Genomic DNA, 17995 nt, shown 5'->3' on the forward strand with positions numbered 1-17995 from the left:
TAAAAATAAACATGCCTTATACCTTAAGGAAGGGCACTAACTCTGCAACTTATTAAACTGAGGCAGGTCACTGCTGTCCCCGAGGATGGCTCTGCTCTCCAACACAGGGACTATAAAACTCACCCACAGTCTTCAGTTAGGATTAAATTAAGGAACAGTATCTAGCTCAAAGTAGTAGTTTCTTAAAAAAGGTAGTTGTTTTCCCTTTCAAAAAACCAAAATCTTGAGTTTTAATGTATATACACAAATGAGCAAAGCCAATTCAAGCAATGTTTCAGAGACTTAATTCTTTTCCCAACCCTGCTAAGCTAGCTAAGTGGCCAGCCCAATTACAGTAAACAGTAAACAATTTTCTACTTCAGTACTTTTAGGTTTATTCCAGACTTTTAAAAAATCTAATTGTTGGAGTCGAAGACAAAGTCTAACACACTTAAGATTACAGTACCTTCTTATGCTTTTTAAAAAAATTTTTTTAAAGGTTTTATTTATTCATTTGACAGAGGGAGAGAGATCACAAGTAGGCGGAGAGGCAGGCAGAGAGAGAGGGAGAAGCAGGCTCCCTGCAGAGCAGAGAGCCCGACGCAGGGCTCAATCCCTCAACCCTCAACCCACTGAGCCACCGAGGCGCCCCTAACAGTACCTTCTTCTTGATCCAAGTCATCTGAACCAGTGCATCAAGATGATATGTGATCATAATTATTATGAGATATAATACATACTGTTAAGAATGGAAGAATTCTTTGCCAAGAAAGCTGACTCCACGTTAAAATATATTTAGCATTCACCGGATTTTATTGAAAGAAAAAGTAAAGTCTTGAAAGGATGGAAGCTGGAATTTTCCATAAGGCTAGGAAACCACTGATTTCTCCTTGCTGCTGGGCCAACATACCCCCTGGACCTGATCCTTGTAGGTGCCAGGAAAGCTAGAAAGATTTAACTTAGAAGAAAATTCAAGGGAGGGGGGAATACTTGCCTGTCATTCTCTACGTGCACATGACTCTTGGATCTCCTGTCTATATAACTTTTGCAGTGAAGAGAAGAGACTTGGCTCCTAAAGGATTAAGGAGAAAAGTCTCCTAACCAAAAAAAAATATTCTTACCTCCAGCCAAGGAGGTCAGAGTTATCTGGCAATTTCATATCAAGTTTATTAGAATGACATGAGATTTTTCACAAATATGAGATTTAGAAATCTGTTCCTTCACACATCTCATTCCCTATGGTGCTAAAGAGAAAAATCAGGTCTCTCTCAACATGACTGGAGAGAAAAAGGAGCCTGAGAGAAGAAAGCCACCTCTATATAGGACATAATGACAATCCCCAAACCTATTTGTGCAAGTATTTTCTCAAGGTGATGTAAGGCCTTCACACAGCGTCCAAATTCCAGGTCAGCATGATGACACAGTAATACCCAAAGCCTTCTTCCCTTCCTCAGTAGCTTCCTGGGTACAGCCAAACACCTCTTGTGGCTACACAATTCCCACCAGGTGGGGGCCGCACATTGGCTCACACCACCTGACACTTGTGCTTTGCTCCCTAAGAAAACGGAGTACTTTGACAGGCTCTGTGCCATCTGAATTTCGCATCAAACACGTAAAGTATGCAAGCAAGCTATTAATAGGCCATCTTATAAATGAGGAAACAAAGGCTAATAAAAGCTAAACACCTCTCCATAGCTTTGAGGAAGAATGATGGACTTGGGACTAGCCCCCAGGTCTCTGACATCTCACCCAGCACCACTCTTCTCCACAGGCTCCCCTTCACAGGGGACTGCCTCCCTCCTCCTGCCCAGGACTCAAGCACATCGGACGACACAATTCATAGCACACCCTGGCCTAAAAAAGTCAGCGCTGATATTGCCACATCTATTTAGAAAGAACACACAGAAGTTTTTAGTACTTCAAGTGTTACTGAAAAAAAAAAAAGTCCTTTCTAACTGGAAAAGAAAAAAATAAACTGAAAAGCATTAACCATATGATACTAAAACATAATTGAAAGTGGTTTTCTTTTGATTACTATTATATTTGCATCTCAAGCACCCTTGGGAAGAAAGTGTTTCTATCACCTCCTTTTCTTCAATTAGGTATCTAGAACTAAGGAAAAAAGTACTTCTTACAACCTGTCCTCATATGAGGGTCCAGGCCCATTCTTTTTTCATTATTGCAGCAAGATCCTGGCTGACTGTTTTTACCTGTTACTTGGAAACTTAACAGTCTGTAAGGAACAACTTTGACTTTCTTGTTAAAGACTCTCATCTAATGTGTTCTCTCTTTTCACTGATGCAACAAACCAAAGAAAAAGTAAAATAATAAAATACTAAAGATTATTTAGCAGACACTGTCAGATTTTGGTTTTCACATAAGCATTTGGTTTGATAAAAACAGATCACATGGAAATATCCAAAAAACATACATGAAAAATTTCTAGTACATTTTTTACTCAGCAAATCTAATGAAGTGTCTATTCTGTGCTAGGAGGAACGAAACTATCTTGTAATTCATCAGTAGTCCCTAATCAATGGACCACATGATCAACTATGACCAATAGTTGATAGGTTTTACTGTAAAATTTTTCAGGACTGAAAAAAAAAAAGGACTTATAAGAGTATCTTAGTATGTCAGCACTTAGAAATTTGTTTTGGGGGGGGGCACTTGGATGGCTCAGTCATGTGAGCATTTGACTCTTGATCTCAGCTCAGATCTTGATCTCAGGGTCTTGAATTCAAGCCCTGTATAGTGTGGAGCCTACTTTTAAAAAGTTTTTGTTTTGTTTTGGTAACTGCTTCATTCAAAAGTTGACAATAATAAAGGAAAATTAAAGCTACACTAGAGTCACTCCTCTTTTATTACAGAGCCTTTCCCTTACACCTCGTGCAACCTTTCTCTATGCTGAGGAGAAAAGCAAGAGCACTCTTTCTTAAAGTGAACAAAATAACATCAAGAGCAAATTACTGTGATGAAGATCAAAACTTGATTCTGAAGAACTATCAAGTTTCATACAGAATTATTTGTGAGCATAACTAGAAACAGTGGCCAACAATCAAAAGCTTTTTTAGAGGTCTACTTACTCCTAGTTAGCTGCAAAAACAAAAGGCATTTCTAGCCTCTTTGTGATGTAACATCTCTTCCAGTCATATTTCTCCTAAGATGGGAAAAATGGGATGGGTAAGCAAAATTCTTGTTTGCTCTGTAATAATGCCCTTGCAATATTCCCCACATGAATTCTCCACGAGCTTTGTGACTGATCTACATACAGGAAGCAGCTAATTTCAGCAGGTTTACAAAATTTAGCTAGAGTAGGTATTGTGTGTAAATGCGTCATTTCACAGAGATTTTAAAATCCCCTGAACATCCTGTTAAGTACTCCGCAAATACTGGCAAATAGTGGCTACATTAGCGGATCTCCGGAATTAGCAATCCCTATTTCCAATTCATCCTCTACTCAACTCCCCACTCTCCCCTTTAGTGTATTTAATGACCCTACCTGTCTACCCCTATATCCCACCCAACCTTTGTGGTGGTTTCTCGATTTTCTGGCTGTGCATCTCCAAATTTTGCAAAGATTGAATCATTTATATGCCTAAAATGATGTAAGAGCTTGTAGCAAAGTCTACAGGTCTTATACTGTGACTTAATTTGGTCATAATTAATAATGAAAAAGTAATCATGATCTGAAATATATTTTTTAAATTATTTAAACAAAGTCCAAAGTCTGTCTTTTCCAAATGACTAAGGAACTGTCACAACAGTACAAAGCAGTACAAGCCTCTTGATTACTACAGTATTAGCTTTCTATAGTTTCTCTGAGTTTGGCATAATCACTTAAGTAATTACTTTATTTTATTTTATTTTAGTAGCCCAGGATTTGAACTCATGACTCTAAGATCAAGACCTGAGCTGAGATCAAGAGTAGGTCGCTTAATCAACTAAGCCACGCAGGTGCCCCCTAAGTAATAATTTTAAAGATACACAAGTTTTAAATGAGTATCTTCTTTTCAATAAACCTCACTCCCATGACAGTAGCACATGTAACGCTGAGGTCTACTTTTGCCTAGGAATAAAACATGTGCTTTTCTGCTAACCTATGGACAGTGCTGGCTTGTTTTCTCTTTAAATGCTGAGTCTCTCTTGAAATCAAAGGGAAACCAGTTTTATAAAATTCCAATCATGTCTATAATACGTAAGTGAGGAACAAAGGAGTCAGACAGGAATGGAATGATCTGACTAAAGAAATGTCAGTCACATATAAACCAAAAATGGTTCTGCTTAAAGAACTAACAGGATTAGTTAAACACAGATACGACAAAAAAAAAACAAGACTCAAAAGCTGGAAATTTTCCTCAACTGATATTATGAAAGAATACATGTGAGGCTACCAGTTCAAGTCCAGATGAACCCATTTGTGATGTTCTATCTCTGTCCTGTTGAATCACAGAAGTCTTTGACCACGGGAGAGACTAGATGAAAATAGTGGGGTTGATGAGAGCAAGGTCAGGACTTGTATGGGGCAGAGAGAGGAGTACTTCAAAAAGTAAGATTTTCTGCAGGTTGGCTCAATGGTCTTGTTTCCATGAAATTGGGTTATTCTCATGTTTTTATGAATGAACAAGAAATTTCTAGAGTCATTTCGAAAAACAAAAATAGCTAAATAATGATAATTTGGCAGCACAAGTTATGCAAGTAGAGTATTAGCTCCTGAAAGGTCATATGCAGGTAGTGTGGTTCCCTGGGACACACGAGTAATCAAACCATTTGGTCATGAGATATCTAAGATATATGAAGTTGGGGGAGAAGGGGTGGCAAGAGCTTCCAATTATTCTGACTGAGATCCTTCCCAGCTTTATAGCAGCACAATTAAAAATGAATCAAACAGAAGAGTTTGAGGGCCCTGAGGAATTTCCCCACACATCTCCTGATATCCACATTCAAATGTGAGATAATACGTACTTTCTAAAATTTAGCTTATCCCGCACTTGGGGTAAAGAGGAAAATTTAATACACTTAGCTTCAGGAAGTATACAACTTAGATTAGAAAATTTAAAATAATTTATCACTAAGTCAAATTAAGTACCTTTTTGCAGTAAGGTGAACACACTCCATCTTAAAAATCTTACTCAAAATATAGGCCATAGTCTCCCTCTACTCTTGAATTGTTTCTGTATTTTCAAAGCTATGCAGCAATGGGATGGACGGTGGTATAAAAATAAGCTTACTGATAAGTGTAAGCGTACTTAGTTTCTAATTCGAGATGTAACAATGACAAAAATCAAATTTAAGCTCTTTGTAAGCAAATACAAACATGGGGATAGGTTCAGACAAAGTCATAACAGGTACAGTTCTGTTCGTCAGAAATCAAAATGATGATTCCCTTAAGGTAAAAAACTATACAGTAGAACTGAGATGCTCAAAATAATGAAAGAAAGATCCCCTGAAACATCTTAAGAGCAATGTCTACTAAAAATAAGGGGAAAAGGAAAGATGAAATACAAGAATCTTCCTTTCCCACCTAAAAACCCATCCTCAGAAAGAGCACAAAGAAACAAACACAATGAAGTCAGCAGCAGGGTGCTGACCAGGTGTTACTGCGGTCTCGGTGACCCAGCTACAACGTTTGCTGTAGCTTCCTGCATAGAGACTGCTGCTCTGCCCTCCCGGAGCATCGGAAGAGAAATGACATGTTTCTCTTCAGAGGTGTTAAAAACTCGGGTTGCCTGAAGGACAGATCTAAGTTTGACACCTAAGATTAATAACCACAGCGCATTAGGCCAGTGGGAACTTTCACTATGTTGAAGACAGACAAATTTCCTGCTCATACGGTATTCAGGCACCCAAGTGCCAGGACCCAGGGGAGGTAACAAACTATTTTTTTCTCTTCATACTTTACCATTGGCCCACACGGACTGCCATAAATAAGACTCACAGAAAGAAAGGCTTGGGAGTATGCTTTTAATAAATTCTCTGGGGTCCTTGCTCTGAAATATTTAACAATCTTCGGCATCTTCTTACTCTCTATGAAAACTACCAACTCAAGCCAAGGTTCACTGCGCTTTAGGAACTGACACCAAATGTGTTACGATTATAGGTGCTTTCTTCTTAGGCCTGCTTTATCTGAACTAAGAATTCTTATTTAAAATTCTGTGAGACCCTCAAAAGATTTCTGGCATAAATACACCTCTAAGAATTCCAGTTCTGAAGGATGTAATTAGCCAACTAAAATTTCCCTTCAGAAGGAAAAAAAGCTGGACTGGCAAAGGTGTTTCAGGTTCTCTTGAGTAGATAATACTGTACTTAGGTTACAGGTAAAAGCTGTGCAAGCATACCTAAGTCAGTGTCTGTCTAAAGCAGAGCAAAAGCGTATAGAATCGTTAAAGTGAGCTACCAACAGAAACATTTCTGTGCATGCCAACTGGCCCTAGCTGCATATAGCTGAATTTATATACAGTTACATACAAATGGAAGATTCTTTGTGAGGAAGGGGGCGGTGAGGCCCCTCCCCCACCCCAGATGTTTTTCTAGTTCTAACACCTGCAGGCGGCAGATGCAGTAAACAAGCAGTTGTTTGTAATGCAAATTTAAGTAGCAAGGATTCCTCCCGGCTGCTCCCACCTTAAGCTCAAACACAAATGGTCACACCGCTCCGGACACCCTAAAGGAAAACTTATCACTGAGGATGTCAGTTACACAAACACTAAGTCCTGCTAAGGACAGAGTTAAAGAGCAAGAAGGCACAAGCGTGGTTAGTAAGGGTGAATAAGAGAGGCTGCCTTCCGGTTAAAGTGTTGGATCTCAGACACATTAAAAACAGCTGTTGGGTATTAAAAACCAAAGACTGCCACTCACTTCGGTTGGACCCTTAAAAAGAAAAATGGACATAACCTTGTGGTTAAAAACTGAAAAGCTTCCGTAATTGTGCAAATGCAGAATATCACAAGAAAATGTGCCTAAAATAAATATGTCCTGAAATGTAACAGAATAAAGCAAAGCAGCAGATAACAGGGTAAGGTAACTGCTTCCTGACCACACCCCTTTCCTCCACTCTACACCCACCAACATTTATTCTGGCCACAAATCTTTCCTAAACAATGAATGACTGTTCAATTCACCAACCTCAAAATTTTAATATATGTACTAACAATAAATACCTTCTATCAGAATTTCAAAATGGTTAGTACTGGGGGAGGGAGGAGGTGGCTGGAGAGACCTAAAGCAGAAAATGCTGATTTAAAGAAGAGATGCTTAATTTTCAAGATGCTTAGGGATAATATATAAATACTGGTAGATTTTTATTACATTGACTTTTAATAAATTATTGCTTTGAAAGGAGAAGTGGCTGAACTAAGGAATAAGTTATTAAGTATTAACTGTGTTTATAGCTGAAAAGTGTTTAAGATTGTTTTAGGGGTGGGCACCTGGGTAGCTCAGTTGGTTAAGCAAGGGCCTTCCGCTCAGGTCATGATCCCAGAGTCCCACATGGGGCTCCCAGCTCCATGGGGAGTCTGCTTCTCTCTCTGACCTTCTCCCCTCTCAGGCTCTCTCTCACCCTCTCTCCCTCAAATAAATAAATAAAAATCTTGGGGGGGGAGATCGTTTTAGGGGTTATTTTTCTATTGTTACCAAGTCAGAGACTATAATTTAGATTTGTCAGAAATATTATTTGTCGTTCTCAAAAGTCTTTCAACAGAAATCTTCAATTATTCCTTACCTAAAACATATTTTCCTCCTCACCACTAAGAAAAAACAACAACAACAAAATAGCCCAACTATAAAAGTATCTGTTTGCATATTTAGTTTAACAAATATAAAAATCTACAAATTTTAAAACTCAGAAGCATTTATTTGGGGGTGGTCCCTAAATATTAAACTGTTTTTGCTTTTTATTTTGGGGGTGGTCCCTAAATATTAAACTGTTTTCGCTTTGATTAGTTAATTACTTTTTAGGCAGGAGAGTCATATGCACCACACATCTATCTCTATCATTAAATATCTGAAAAGCCTTTTAAAATAAAACGTGAAAATGGTATTTCCTATCACAACTGTGGTAAGATCTCCAAGATCACCATTTTAACTACTATATGAAAATCAAACTCATTCCCTCCTTGAAAGTTCAAATATCGTTTTGAAATTTATGGAAAAATAATTACAGGAACTTCTAAATCATAGTGCTCACACAAAGTGGTTGTATTTCTCGTGCCTATCATTCTAACTGAAGACTACAAATAAACATGCAAATACTCTTGTTCATAATTGAGTCCTCTCTGCTACTCTGGTGAATCTTTTAGATCCCAGATTCTGTTCACTGAGGTATTAATGCAGTACTTTCCCCAGATGTTTGTGACCTTTTTTTTTTTTTTTCACTTAGCATAAGCACTGGGCTAATAAGGCAAAGACCATAGGTTCCATTTTCACAATCCTGGATTTGTCTCCCTAAGGGGTCAGCCAGACTGAAACCCTAATCCCCAAGACCCTGCAGACATACATGTTCTTCACTGGGGGTTAGGTGGTAGAGGGAGAAAAAGGCTGAAACAGGGTTAAATATATTGATGGATCAGTGAAAATCCATCACTACCACAGGAGGGATGACTGTCAGAACTTTATCACCAGTACATTTCACATTCACATACCACATAAGTTACCCTTTAGACGTCTTCCTACTATATAAATGATATTTCCACTTCCCAACAAAAGAGAAATATCATCAAATAATATATCTGAAATTCTTCAGAGTGCAAAACATTTGAATGATGCAGTTATGTTGCCACCGCATTTTTAGAACTTTAAAAGTTAACTGAGCTATGAAATAAAAAGAACAATTTTCATTAAGGTTATCTTCAAGTGATATTTTCTCAACAATTGACAATAAAGTAAAAACAACTCATCCCCATCTCCCCTCAACTGATTTTTTTAAATCTTTTTTTTTTTTTAAGATTTTATTTATTTATTTGACAGACCGAGATCACAAATAGGCAGAGAGGCAGGCAGAGAGTGAGAAAGGGGGGAAGCAGGCTCCCCGCTGAGCAGAGAGCCCTATACGGGGCTCCATCCCAGGACCCTGAGATCATGACCTGAGCCCAAGGCAGAGGCTTAACCCACTGAGCCACCCAGGCACCTGCCCTCAACTGATTTTTTAATAAGATTTATTTATTTGTGAGAGAGACACAGAGAGAGAGAAAGCAGGGGGAGGGACAGAGGGAAAGGGAGAGAGAGAGTCCTAAGCAGATTCCGTACTAAGCTTAGAGCCCTGACTTGGGGCTCCATCTCAGACCCTAAGATCATGACCTGAACTGAAACCAACATTCAGTCTCTTAACTGACTGAGCCACCCAGGCGCTGCCCGGCCCCCAGCAACTGATTTTCAAAAAACATCATGTAATACAATAAAACAAGACAGGGTCTTAAAAGCTGAAGTAACATTCTAAATTCAGGCCCAGATGAGGTCAAGTAGTTCTGATTCTAGATAACTTGTGAGCAGTGAAAGCTATATAGTGCTTAGGTAACTGAAAAATTAAATCAATTTTTTCCTCTCATCAGCATCAACAGCACAATACTCATAAGAGGATAAATTTGTTGATTTAACTTCACTTGATTTCATGATAACTGGCAATCTGTTATTTATTTATATTAACCAATAAGCCAAAAGCTAAGTCCCAAGTGTAAGACATCAAAGGTAGCACTCTTTTAAAGCAGCCATTCCTCACAGCAGGTCTTGTTTAGTAATGACTGGTCACATATAATGAAACTATTTCCGATGTGTTTTAAAAAACAACTATTTTGCGAAAATACAAATTAACTTGCATTTCTGAAAATAATTTGCCAACCATCAGTGTGTTACTCACTGTTCTTGGGATGGGTGGAGAAAGAGATCCATTTGACATGTATGGGTCATTATTCATATTTGGCATCATTATGTACCCGGAATAACTTGAGTAGGAGGGTCCCTTATTGTAGAGACCTCCATCTGGATGCTTTCCTGGGAGAATCCAAATAACAATCAATGATGCATTGAGTTCCTTTTTATATCACCGTATTTTTCATCTGAAAATCTAATCAGACCTTACATAAAAGATTTGTTTACAAAATACTTTAACTGAATTATTATGCTCTATTTTAGATTGACAGTATTTATTCTCTTAAATGGCTTAGCGTGAAACACATGTTTTAAAAACATGTGGTTCAATTTACTTCCACTACTGACTAGGGTTTTTACAAAAATAAGTGTTATTCATCTAATTTAATTTGTTCTAAAACAAACTGGACCAAGAAATACAGACACATGAAAGAACACGCACGAACTTAAAGCTGTATTATAAACATATTAGGCCATCTAGCTACACACACACACACATAAGTACTTACACACCAGAAGTTATGCTCCACCTTATCAGCAAACTCAAAAATTCTACCTGTGCTTCTAGATTTTACTGAGGGAAAGGGTTGTATCTCGTATATATGGGCAACTACCCAAATTTATGAAGGATTAACTCCAGGAGACTTAATTTTATATCCTACACCATTCTGCCAAAGAAATCTGTGTGTTTAATATGTACCTTTCTTCTCTTTAATCTGTATAACTACTTTGTAGCTCAGAAGGAAATCTGATATTATAGTTCCCTTCCCTTCTTCTCCTGGCTGACATATTGTACATATCAACACTTCATTCTGGTCAAGCCAATTATAAGTAAAGAGAACAGAAATGCAGACTCTTTGACAAGAAAACCCTACAGATTATTTGATTATTTTACAGTCACAGAGAGTTCTAGTTCAATCTAAAAAAAATATGCAATTTTTAAAGTTTTGAGCAAGAATTAGGTATGGGGACAAAGTCTGTCATTTTCCATGTGCAAAATTCCTATTTTAAGAATAAAGTTTTATATTTTTACAAATTAGATTTACTGAGTCATATTTAGTCTGTGCATTCACTCCCTGCTTTCTCACTACAATAAGAAACAGCAATTTAACAAATGAAAATCCACTTGAAACTATTCTGTTGGAAAATAAATTGGTGTAGACTGTCATTCTGGAACAATGCAGAAAAAAAATACTAAAAGTCTAAGCCAACATGAACTTGGGTTAAAATAAGGAAAAGAGGAAAACTTATAGACATTTCCTCTTCCACATAAAATCTGGAAGCCAACTAAAATCCAAAGGCCCCTAACTCATTCAAAGACAGTTTTTAAATCATGTAAATATACATGAGAAATAGGCAGTAAGTTTCCTAGGTCTTCTTTCCCATTTTGTTAAAATAGGGGGCACACTCTTATCACATCTGGTCCCCATTTCTTGGACTCAAATAAAAACCACAAATATACCTATAGTCACAAATTGCACATATTAAGCAACAAACTTGGGAGAAGTTGAATTATTGTCTTACCGTCATCAGGGTGTTCTCTGGCCTTGTCGTGGTAGGACTCCTGAGAGGTTTGCGCTTGTCTGGCCACCTAACAGCAAGAATCCCCATCCCCAAAAGAAAGAAAATCAACTCTGAGTTTGTGACTAAGTGTGTGTCCACTGGTGGAGGACCGGCTGCAACTCAATTTACCTATTTTATCAATCTAAGAGGGGTAGGCTAGGGTTGAGAACCTGGAAATCTTTTGCTTTTTCTTTTCAACACATATTTTTGAGTGATTATTATGTACCCAGGACTAGGAAGCATAAAGAATAATAATAACAAAACCAGTAACAGTACAGTAAATTTGAGAAAGATCCACATGCTGCTCTGAGTGCTGGTTGCTACAATGTATCAAGGCTACTTCTGTACCTAGTATGATAGGAGTTTGATTTAATGAGGTTCATCATTTTGCTAGCTTCTTTAAACCACTGTTCATGGTCAATCAGAGCTGATTAAAGTCGGGAAGAAATATCACTTTGCAACTACAAAGACATTTTAGATAAAAAACTAGGCACTCACATTTAGGGGTCTCAAGGCAACTGTCCCAAGCCAGTCCCAGCAGGAGACCCCCTCTTTATAACCTACCATGGCTGGCTAAGCCCAAAGTGACAAAAAAAAAAAAAAAAAAAAAAAAAGAACTATTTTGTGGTTAAAGGGAGGAAAATTTGAGAGTTGGGTTATAAACATCTAAAAGGTAGCCCAGCTAATATCAGTTCTGGTAACCACCATCTACCCAGATTCAACCACGTGCAAATCAGTGGTGTATTACCCATTCACTATCTTCCCTGGTCTGCCCCATGCCTACTTACACCTCGGCAAAGATTGACAAAGCCCTAATCCCTTGGTTCTATGCTTCAAGCTGCAGGACCCTTCTTCCAGAGCAAAAACGGAAAATGTGAAGTAGGTGGCAAATTTATTTATGGACTAAGGAAGGACAAGCAAAATGAGCAGAAAGAACAAGAGACTGCTCTGCAAATTTAAGAGTTTGGCCCCTAAGTAAGTGTTTTGGATGTTACTCGGTTCCTTGGACATGTGTCCTCCAGGTAACCTCCTCCCCCCAATACATATTCACAAACCTTTCAAGTGAGGTGGGTGCACCCTTGCCCCCCCCAACCCTGGCCCCCTTCAAATTGGCAGGTTGGGATGAAAGATTCAGGGATAACAGCCTTGTGTATCTCCTTAGAACCCAGGCCCCCAGCCTTCCAAATGCGTACTCACCCCGGCCATTGGTATAAAGAAGGTAACTCTGAGGTGTTCTTAAACATGTTGTTTAAAACCCAAAATGTCCCCGCCCCCAAAACCACACGCTTTCTTTTTGGGGGCAGAAGGATGCCATTTAAGGGAAAAGGGTATACCCTCCAAGTTTCTTTGGAGGGAAAAAGCGTTGGTGAAATCGTTTGAATGTCAGGACTTTTCTACCGGATTTCCTCCAAAGCGCTTCCCAGTTGTTAAACGAGGGTGGCCAGTGGAGTGTCGGGTATCAGGGTCCATCCGCCCACCCCACCCCACCCCCCTTTCTGAAACTCTCCACCGCCTGAAATAGCCCTTCCGCGGGGTCTTGCTTGCCGCTTTCTCTAGCAGGCACGCACGTGTCTCTATTTACTCTACTTGGGTTACCTGCGCTATCGCCCGCAGCGGGCCAGGAGATCAGATAAAGGCGCTTTCCACCCTCCCCTGAGTGGGTGCCCTGGCTTCCGCCACATCTCGACTCTGACTCGCCTTTCTTCTACAAAGATTTAAGGCCTGATCCGGGCCCACACTTACCCCAAATATAAGCGCTTTTTTACTTTGCCGGGCTTGGAGAAAACTAGCGTTGCTGGCGGTACGGGGAGCTCCCCCCTACCACCACGCCCGGGGGGAAGGGTGGCTCGGCTCGGTGAGCCCACGGCTCCCAGAAGCCGGCGGGGGCGCTGGGACCCGGCAGCCGCAGAGACACAGGCGCGCGCCCCCTGGGCCAAAGGGCTTCGCGCGATCCCCGCTCCGCGGCGGTTGGGACTGCCCCGGCCCACGCTCGCCTCCCCTTCCTCTCAGCCAGCGCCTCTGCTCATCTCTACCTAAGCCTCTGGTGGCTTAACGCACTTTTGCAGAGACATCTACCGCGAGAGATAGCGGGTGCACTTTGTTTTCCGTTCCACGGAAGAACTTCTCAGTGTTGGTTCAGACATCCTGGCTTTAATGCGTCGCACCCTCTCAACCCCACTAAAAAGTCCGCAGGCGAAACGTTATGGGTTAAGGGCAGCTTCTCCGACCCACAAACAATTTAGTCATTGAACCTCAGAACTGATCCACTCGGAATAACCTTCCCTGCACACTCCACCTCCCACCGACACCAATACACGCGCCAGGACACACACGCACGCACACGCAGGCACACACAGGAAGAATGTTGACCAGGGGCCCATCCAACCCTCCCACCCCACCCCCACCCCAGCAAACGAGGGACCTCCTCGGGACCCGTCAGTCGAGGCTCTCCGGCGCTTTCCCTCCTTCTCTGCTCTTCCCCGGGACCCGCCACGCCTCTCGGACCTCCGGGCAGCGGCCCGCTCACCTCGTGTCCATTGCTGGCCGGGATGATTTCAGACTCGTTAACCAAGGAGGACTTGATGTCGGCTAAGTCGCCTTCCTCTTCGGGGTGACTGATTTCTGCGAAGATTTTCTCCTTCTGAGGATCGCCCTCATCTTTGAAGGGGATCATTTCGTCGGTAGCGCAGAGTTCCGGGTCTCCCCCGCCGCCGCCGCCGCCGGCCCCGGAGAGTTGGGGCATCCCGACCACTCTATAATCTCCGCTCCGCTGGAGGAGCACCCAAGGCGACAGCAGGAAAGACAGGGGGTCAACGACAGAGGGAGGAGGAAAAGGAGAACTGGAAGGATGCGTGAGGGAGAAGAGTAGGCGGAAACCGGGCCGGCGGCCCGCGACCAGAGCAGCTGCGGCGATGCCCGAGCCCCGGCAGCCGCCCGCGCGTTCCCGCTCCGCGGAGATCGGCGCCGGCGCCCGCCCTCGAGGCCGAAGGGCACCGGGCTGCTAAGGCCGCCGCAGCCGGCGCCTCTGGGGGCGTATGAGCGGCGTGGCGCGCGCTAGGCTAGGCTGCCCGGGCGGCCACCCCACGCCCCCAGCGTCTCCAGGGTCTGCGCACGGAGGACGCCGGTTCCGTAGGAGGCAAGACTCTCCCAAGTGCAGAGGAGGGTCCGTCGGCGCGTCTCTACGCAAACCTCTCCACCCTAGCTTGCCCGGTGGCCGATTTGGGAGTTTGTTTTCCGAGAAAGGAAGCAAGCTGGGCAAAAAGGCTCCGTTTGCCCCAGCAGAGAAGGTGCAAGGAGAATCAGAAAATAACGAAATGTCCACTTCCTGGAGGGTTAAAAAAAAAAAAAATTTAAAGAGCCACCCGGGTTGAGATGTCCGTTTTAGAGCTTCTCATTTCCTTCCCTTCCGCTTCAGTTTTCCTTCTCCAGGCGCATTTAATCTGCTGGAGGAGGAGAAGGTGGGGGAGGAGGAGGAGGGAAGAGAAAGAGAAGTTTGCCAAGAATAAAGTTTGTGCCGGCGAGCGCTGGGAATCGGCAGTGGAGGGTACGGCGGGGTGTCGGGGAGTCAACAGCTGGGGCCTCGGACCCAAATGCTTCTGCGGGGAGCTCGAGCCGACACACACGCACAGCCCGACCCCTCTTTGTTCCCGGCTCGAGTTTCTCAGCCTGGCGCTCTTGCTCGCCGCTCTCCACGCCTTCGCCGGGCCGCTCTGTCAAAGCAAAGAGCTGCACCCTTCGGGTTCGCCTGGCCGAAGGGAAGTAGGGGGAGTGCCCCCAGCTTGCCCGCGTTGGAGGCTCCGGCGCGTCCCGGCTGCTCGGACCGTGAGTGCTCAGCCCAGGTCCCTCCTCCGCACCCTGCCCCGCAGGTGAGCGGCTGCGCCTCCCCACTGCTTCTCCTCCTCCCGCGCCTCGCTGGCGCTGAAAAGCTACCCACTTGCGTCGCTTCTCCTCCCCCTCCCCTCCCCCGCCTCCAGCTCTCCTTGGCCGCCCGCTGCGGGGGGGGGGGCGCGGGGAGAAGGAGGTGGTGATTGAGGACTTTTTTTCTTTTCCCAGAGCCTGCAGGACGAGTCCTAGTGGGGGGGGGGGGGGGGGGGTGTGCACGCGCGCGTGCGCGCGCGCGCGCCTAGAGGAAAGGATCAAGCAATTCGCTGAGAGAAGGAAGAACCCGGCGCTTCCTGTAACCCACGGAGAAGCACCCTTTGCCCGTGTGAAATTGACAAGAAACTCTGCGGGAATGGTTTAACTTCATCATCTAAGTATCTCTTCTCTTGTACCCCCCACACCTTCTTCTGCCAGTCTCTACCGGCCCCCCTTCCCGCCTCCCTCTCTCTCCCTCCCTCCCTTCCTTTGGCAGGGCAAAGAAGATGAAAGAGAAGCCGCCACAGCTGTGATCGACACCACGTTGATAGATGCTCTGACAGAGCGGATGAGGCGGGAATTGGGGACAGAGAGAAGGAAAAGGGGAAAATATAACAGAGATTGCTTAACTAAGGAAACGGAAATAAGAAGGACAAGGAAGAGAGTTGTGGCTTTCCTAAAATATGTCAAAGGACAAGGGAGCATATGCTAGCAAAAATTAAATCTCCAGTCTTACTGAGAAAAATAGGACAAAGAAGACAAAACTGAAGACTGGATCTTAATTACTGCCTTTTAAAACAAGATCTCTTTCTGTACATCCTCACCATGGGATGTTTAGAAAGTTGCTCTAGGTCTCTCGTGGATTTTAGGAGATATACACCACAATGTATGGGAACCTCATGGAGAATGAAAACTCAACCTAAGGAGGGAGAGAGAGAGAAGAAGAAGGCAAAAGGACCCAGGAGAGGGATGCCAGTAGAGGGAGGGAGGACCAAGCAGTCTCTGGAACCCCAGACTATGCACTCAAAGGACCCTTGAAGATGCAAATCTGTATCCAACCTCAAAAATTCGTCAGCCTCTACCATCTCTTTGATGCATTTTGTACACGGACAGGACTTTTAAGGAGATGCTTTGTGAAAGTTACAGTATAAGCGAAGCTGAAGTTTGAAAACACATTACATTTTGTTCCTTGGCTCTCAAACCCCCTCAGTTAAAAATCCAGGCAAAATTATTATACCTAATACACTAGCCATCTGTAACACCTCAGAACAGTAAACAAGAGGCAGGAAAAATGTGTCTCCATCTACCTTAAATTGAAAAATGAGGAAAACTCTGCAGAATCAGACTTTAACTCTATTTTCTAGGAAGAGTTATGCAAAGATCCCTCTTTTCCTAAGGAAAACATTGCACGCTGCTGGGCATTACATAAGTTAACCTTAACAGTGCTCGCAATAAGCACTTAACATTGGCTAGGGATGGGAAATTCACTAAAAAGCAATATTAAAAACTATCAGTTGGTCACATACAGCATGGTCAGTTGTCACACATAGTCTATTTGGGAGATTGAAGCAAAATTAAGGATCTGGAAGCCAGGAAGAGTAAAACATTAAATACACTTTAAGTACAGACAAATGTAAAGCCTTAGAGAAGAAAAACAAAAAGAATATTCTGCTACAATGTGTCTGTAAGACAATACTAAAAAGATTGGAAAGAAACCAATTTTTATTGGTGGCAGTAGTCAACTTCCCTTGAAGTTATGCACCAATGTGAATGTAAAGTACTAGTGATGTGAACATGTAGCTATGTAAGACATTAAGACCCTCTGTTCTAAGAAAAAAAAAATGGGAAAGCAAAGCCAAAAGACCTCCCATAAATGTGCCAATTTGGCTGATAGGAAAAGAACTGGGAAACGCAGTTTCACCAAAGTAACCAGAGTGGAGGTTCCTTTTCATCAAAATGTTGAGGAAGGGGAAGGATGGGGGACAGGAGACACAGAATTGCCAGCGAATATTTTCTGGAAGCCAAAAAGAGATTAAATGACAGCTCCTACATCGCCCTGTTGAAGTGTTACAACTAATTCGAATCCCATTTTCTCCTTCATGTTAATTATCTGGACTTCCAGAGTCTTTTGGAACTCAGGTCCAGGTGTCCTGGAGATTAGGAGCTCGAGAAGATGGGAATTTGGGGAATAATAACTCGTAGGAACTGTTCACCGGAAGGGCGGAGGGTAGGTGGCTATGTTTGGTATTTTTCGGTAACCCCCTCCTGTGGAAACACGGTTTTTAACGAAATCACCAGCGCTTTGCTCTGTTTCTGTGGCGGTTTGTCCTCCTCGTGGCGTGCGGGTATTGACTGTCCCCAGCTTTGTTGCAAATCTTGAGACGGGCTGAACTTAAAGGGGGCTTTACGAAGCGAGAAAACATTCACCCAAGTTTTAGAGCTTTGTCTGGTTAGGAGGTTGACATTTCCACATGAAGTCTGCCTTTACCAGGGTCGAGAGGGAGGGGGGGGGGTGGGAAACAGGGGCACTCGGGAGGGGTGAAGTAACCCCGGGAAGACGTTCCTTCTTCTCTGACAAGTTCGGAGATGTTCCAGGCAAAGGCAACTCTGTCGCCGGGAGGTCTTTTCGAAATCGTGTGGGGGCTGCTATTACAAATGCAGCCGCCTCTTTGGGTGCACAGTCCGGGATGTGGTGGGCGCGGCGCGGGAGAAACGCCGCCGCCCGCCGCCCCCT

General features: G+C 43.0%; 1 protein-coding gene across 4 annotated transcripts in view; it reads right to left on the minus strand.

Annotated features, from left to right (window-relative positions):
* LEF1 (lymphoid enhancer binding factor 1) overlaps window positions 1–15356 on the minus strand; it is a 119913-nt gene extending 104557 nt beyond the window's left edge. Inside the window, exons 1-3 of one of the 4 annotated variants that reach the window (XM_047718175.1) lie at window positions 13931–15356; window positions 11365–11431; window positions 9830–9963 (exon numbers count right to left, since the gene is read on the minus strand). In XM_047718175.1, coding sequence (XP_047574131.1) covers window positions 9830–9963; window positions 11365–11431; window positions 13931–14146 — 417 coding nt within the window. In that variant the 5' untranslated portion in view covers window positions 14147–15356. The remainder of the gene's footprint in view (window positions 1–9829; window positions 9964–11364; window positions 11432–13930) is intronic. The other 3 variants (XM_047718174.1, XM_047718177.1, XM_047718176.1) reach the window with 3 other exon arrangements.
* Between the last annotated feature and the right edge of the window lie 2639 nt (window positions 15357–17995).

Source organism: Lutra lutra, chromosome 2 (genome assembly GCF_902655055.1).
Source record: "Lutra lutra chromosome 2, mLutLut1.2, whole genome shotgun sequence".
NCBI classification, from domain to species: domain Eukaryota; kingdom Metazoa; phylum Chordata; class Mammalia; order Carnivora; family Mustelidae; genus Lutra; species Lutra lutra.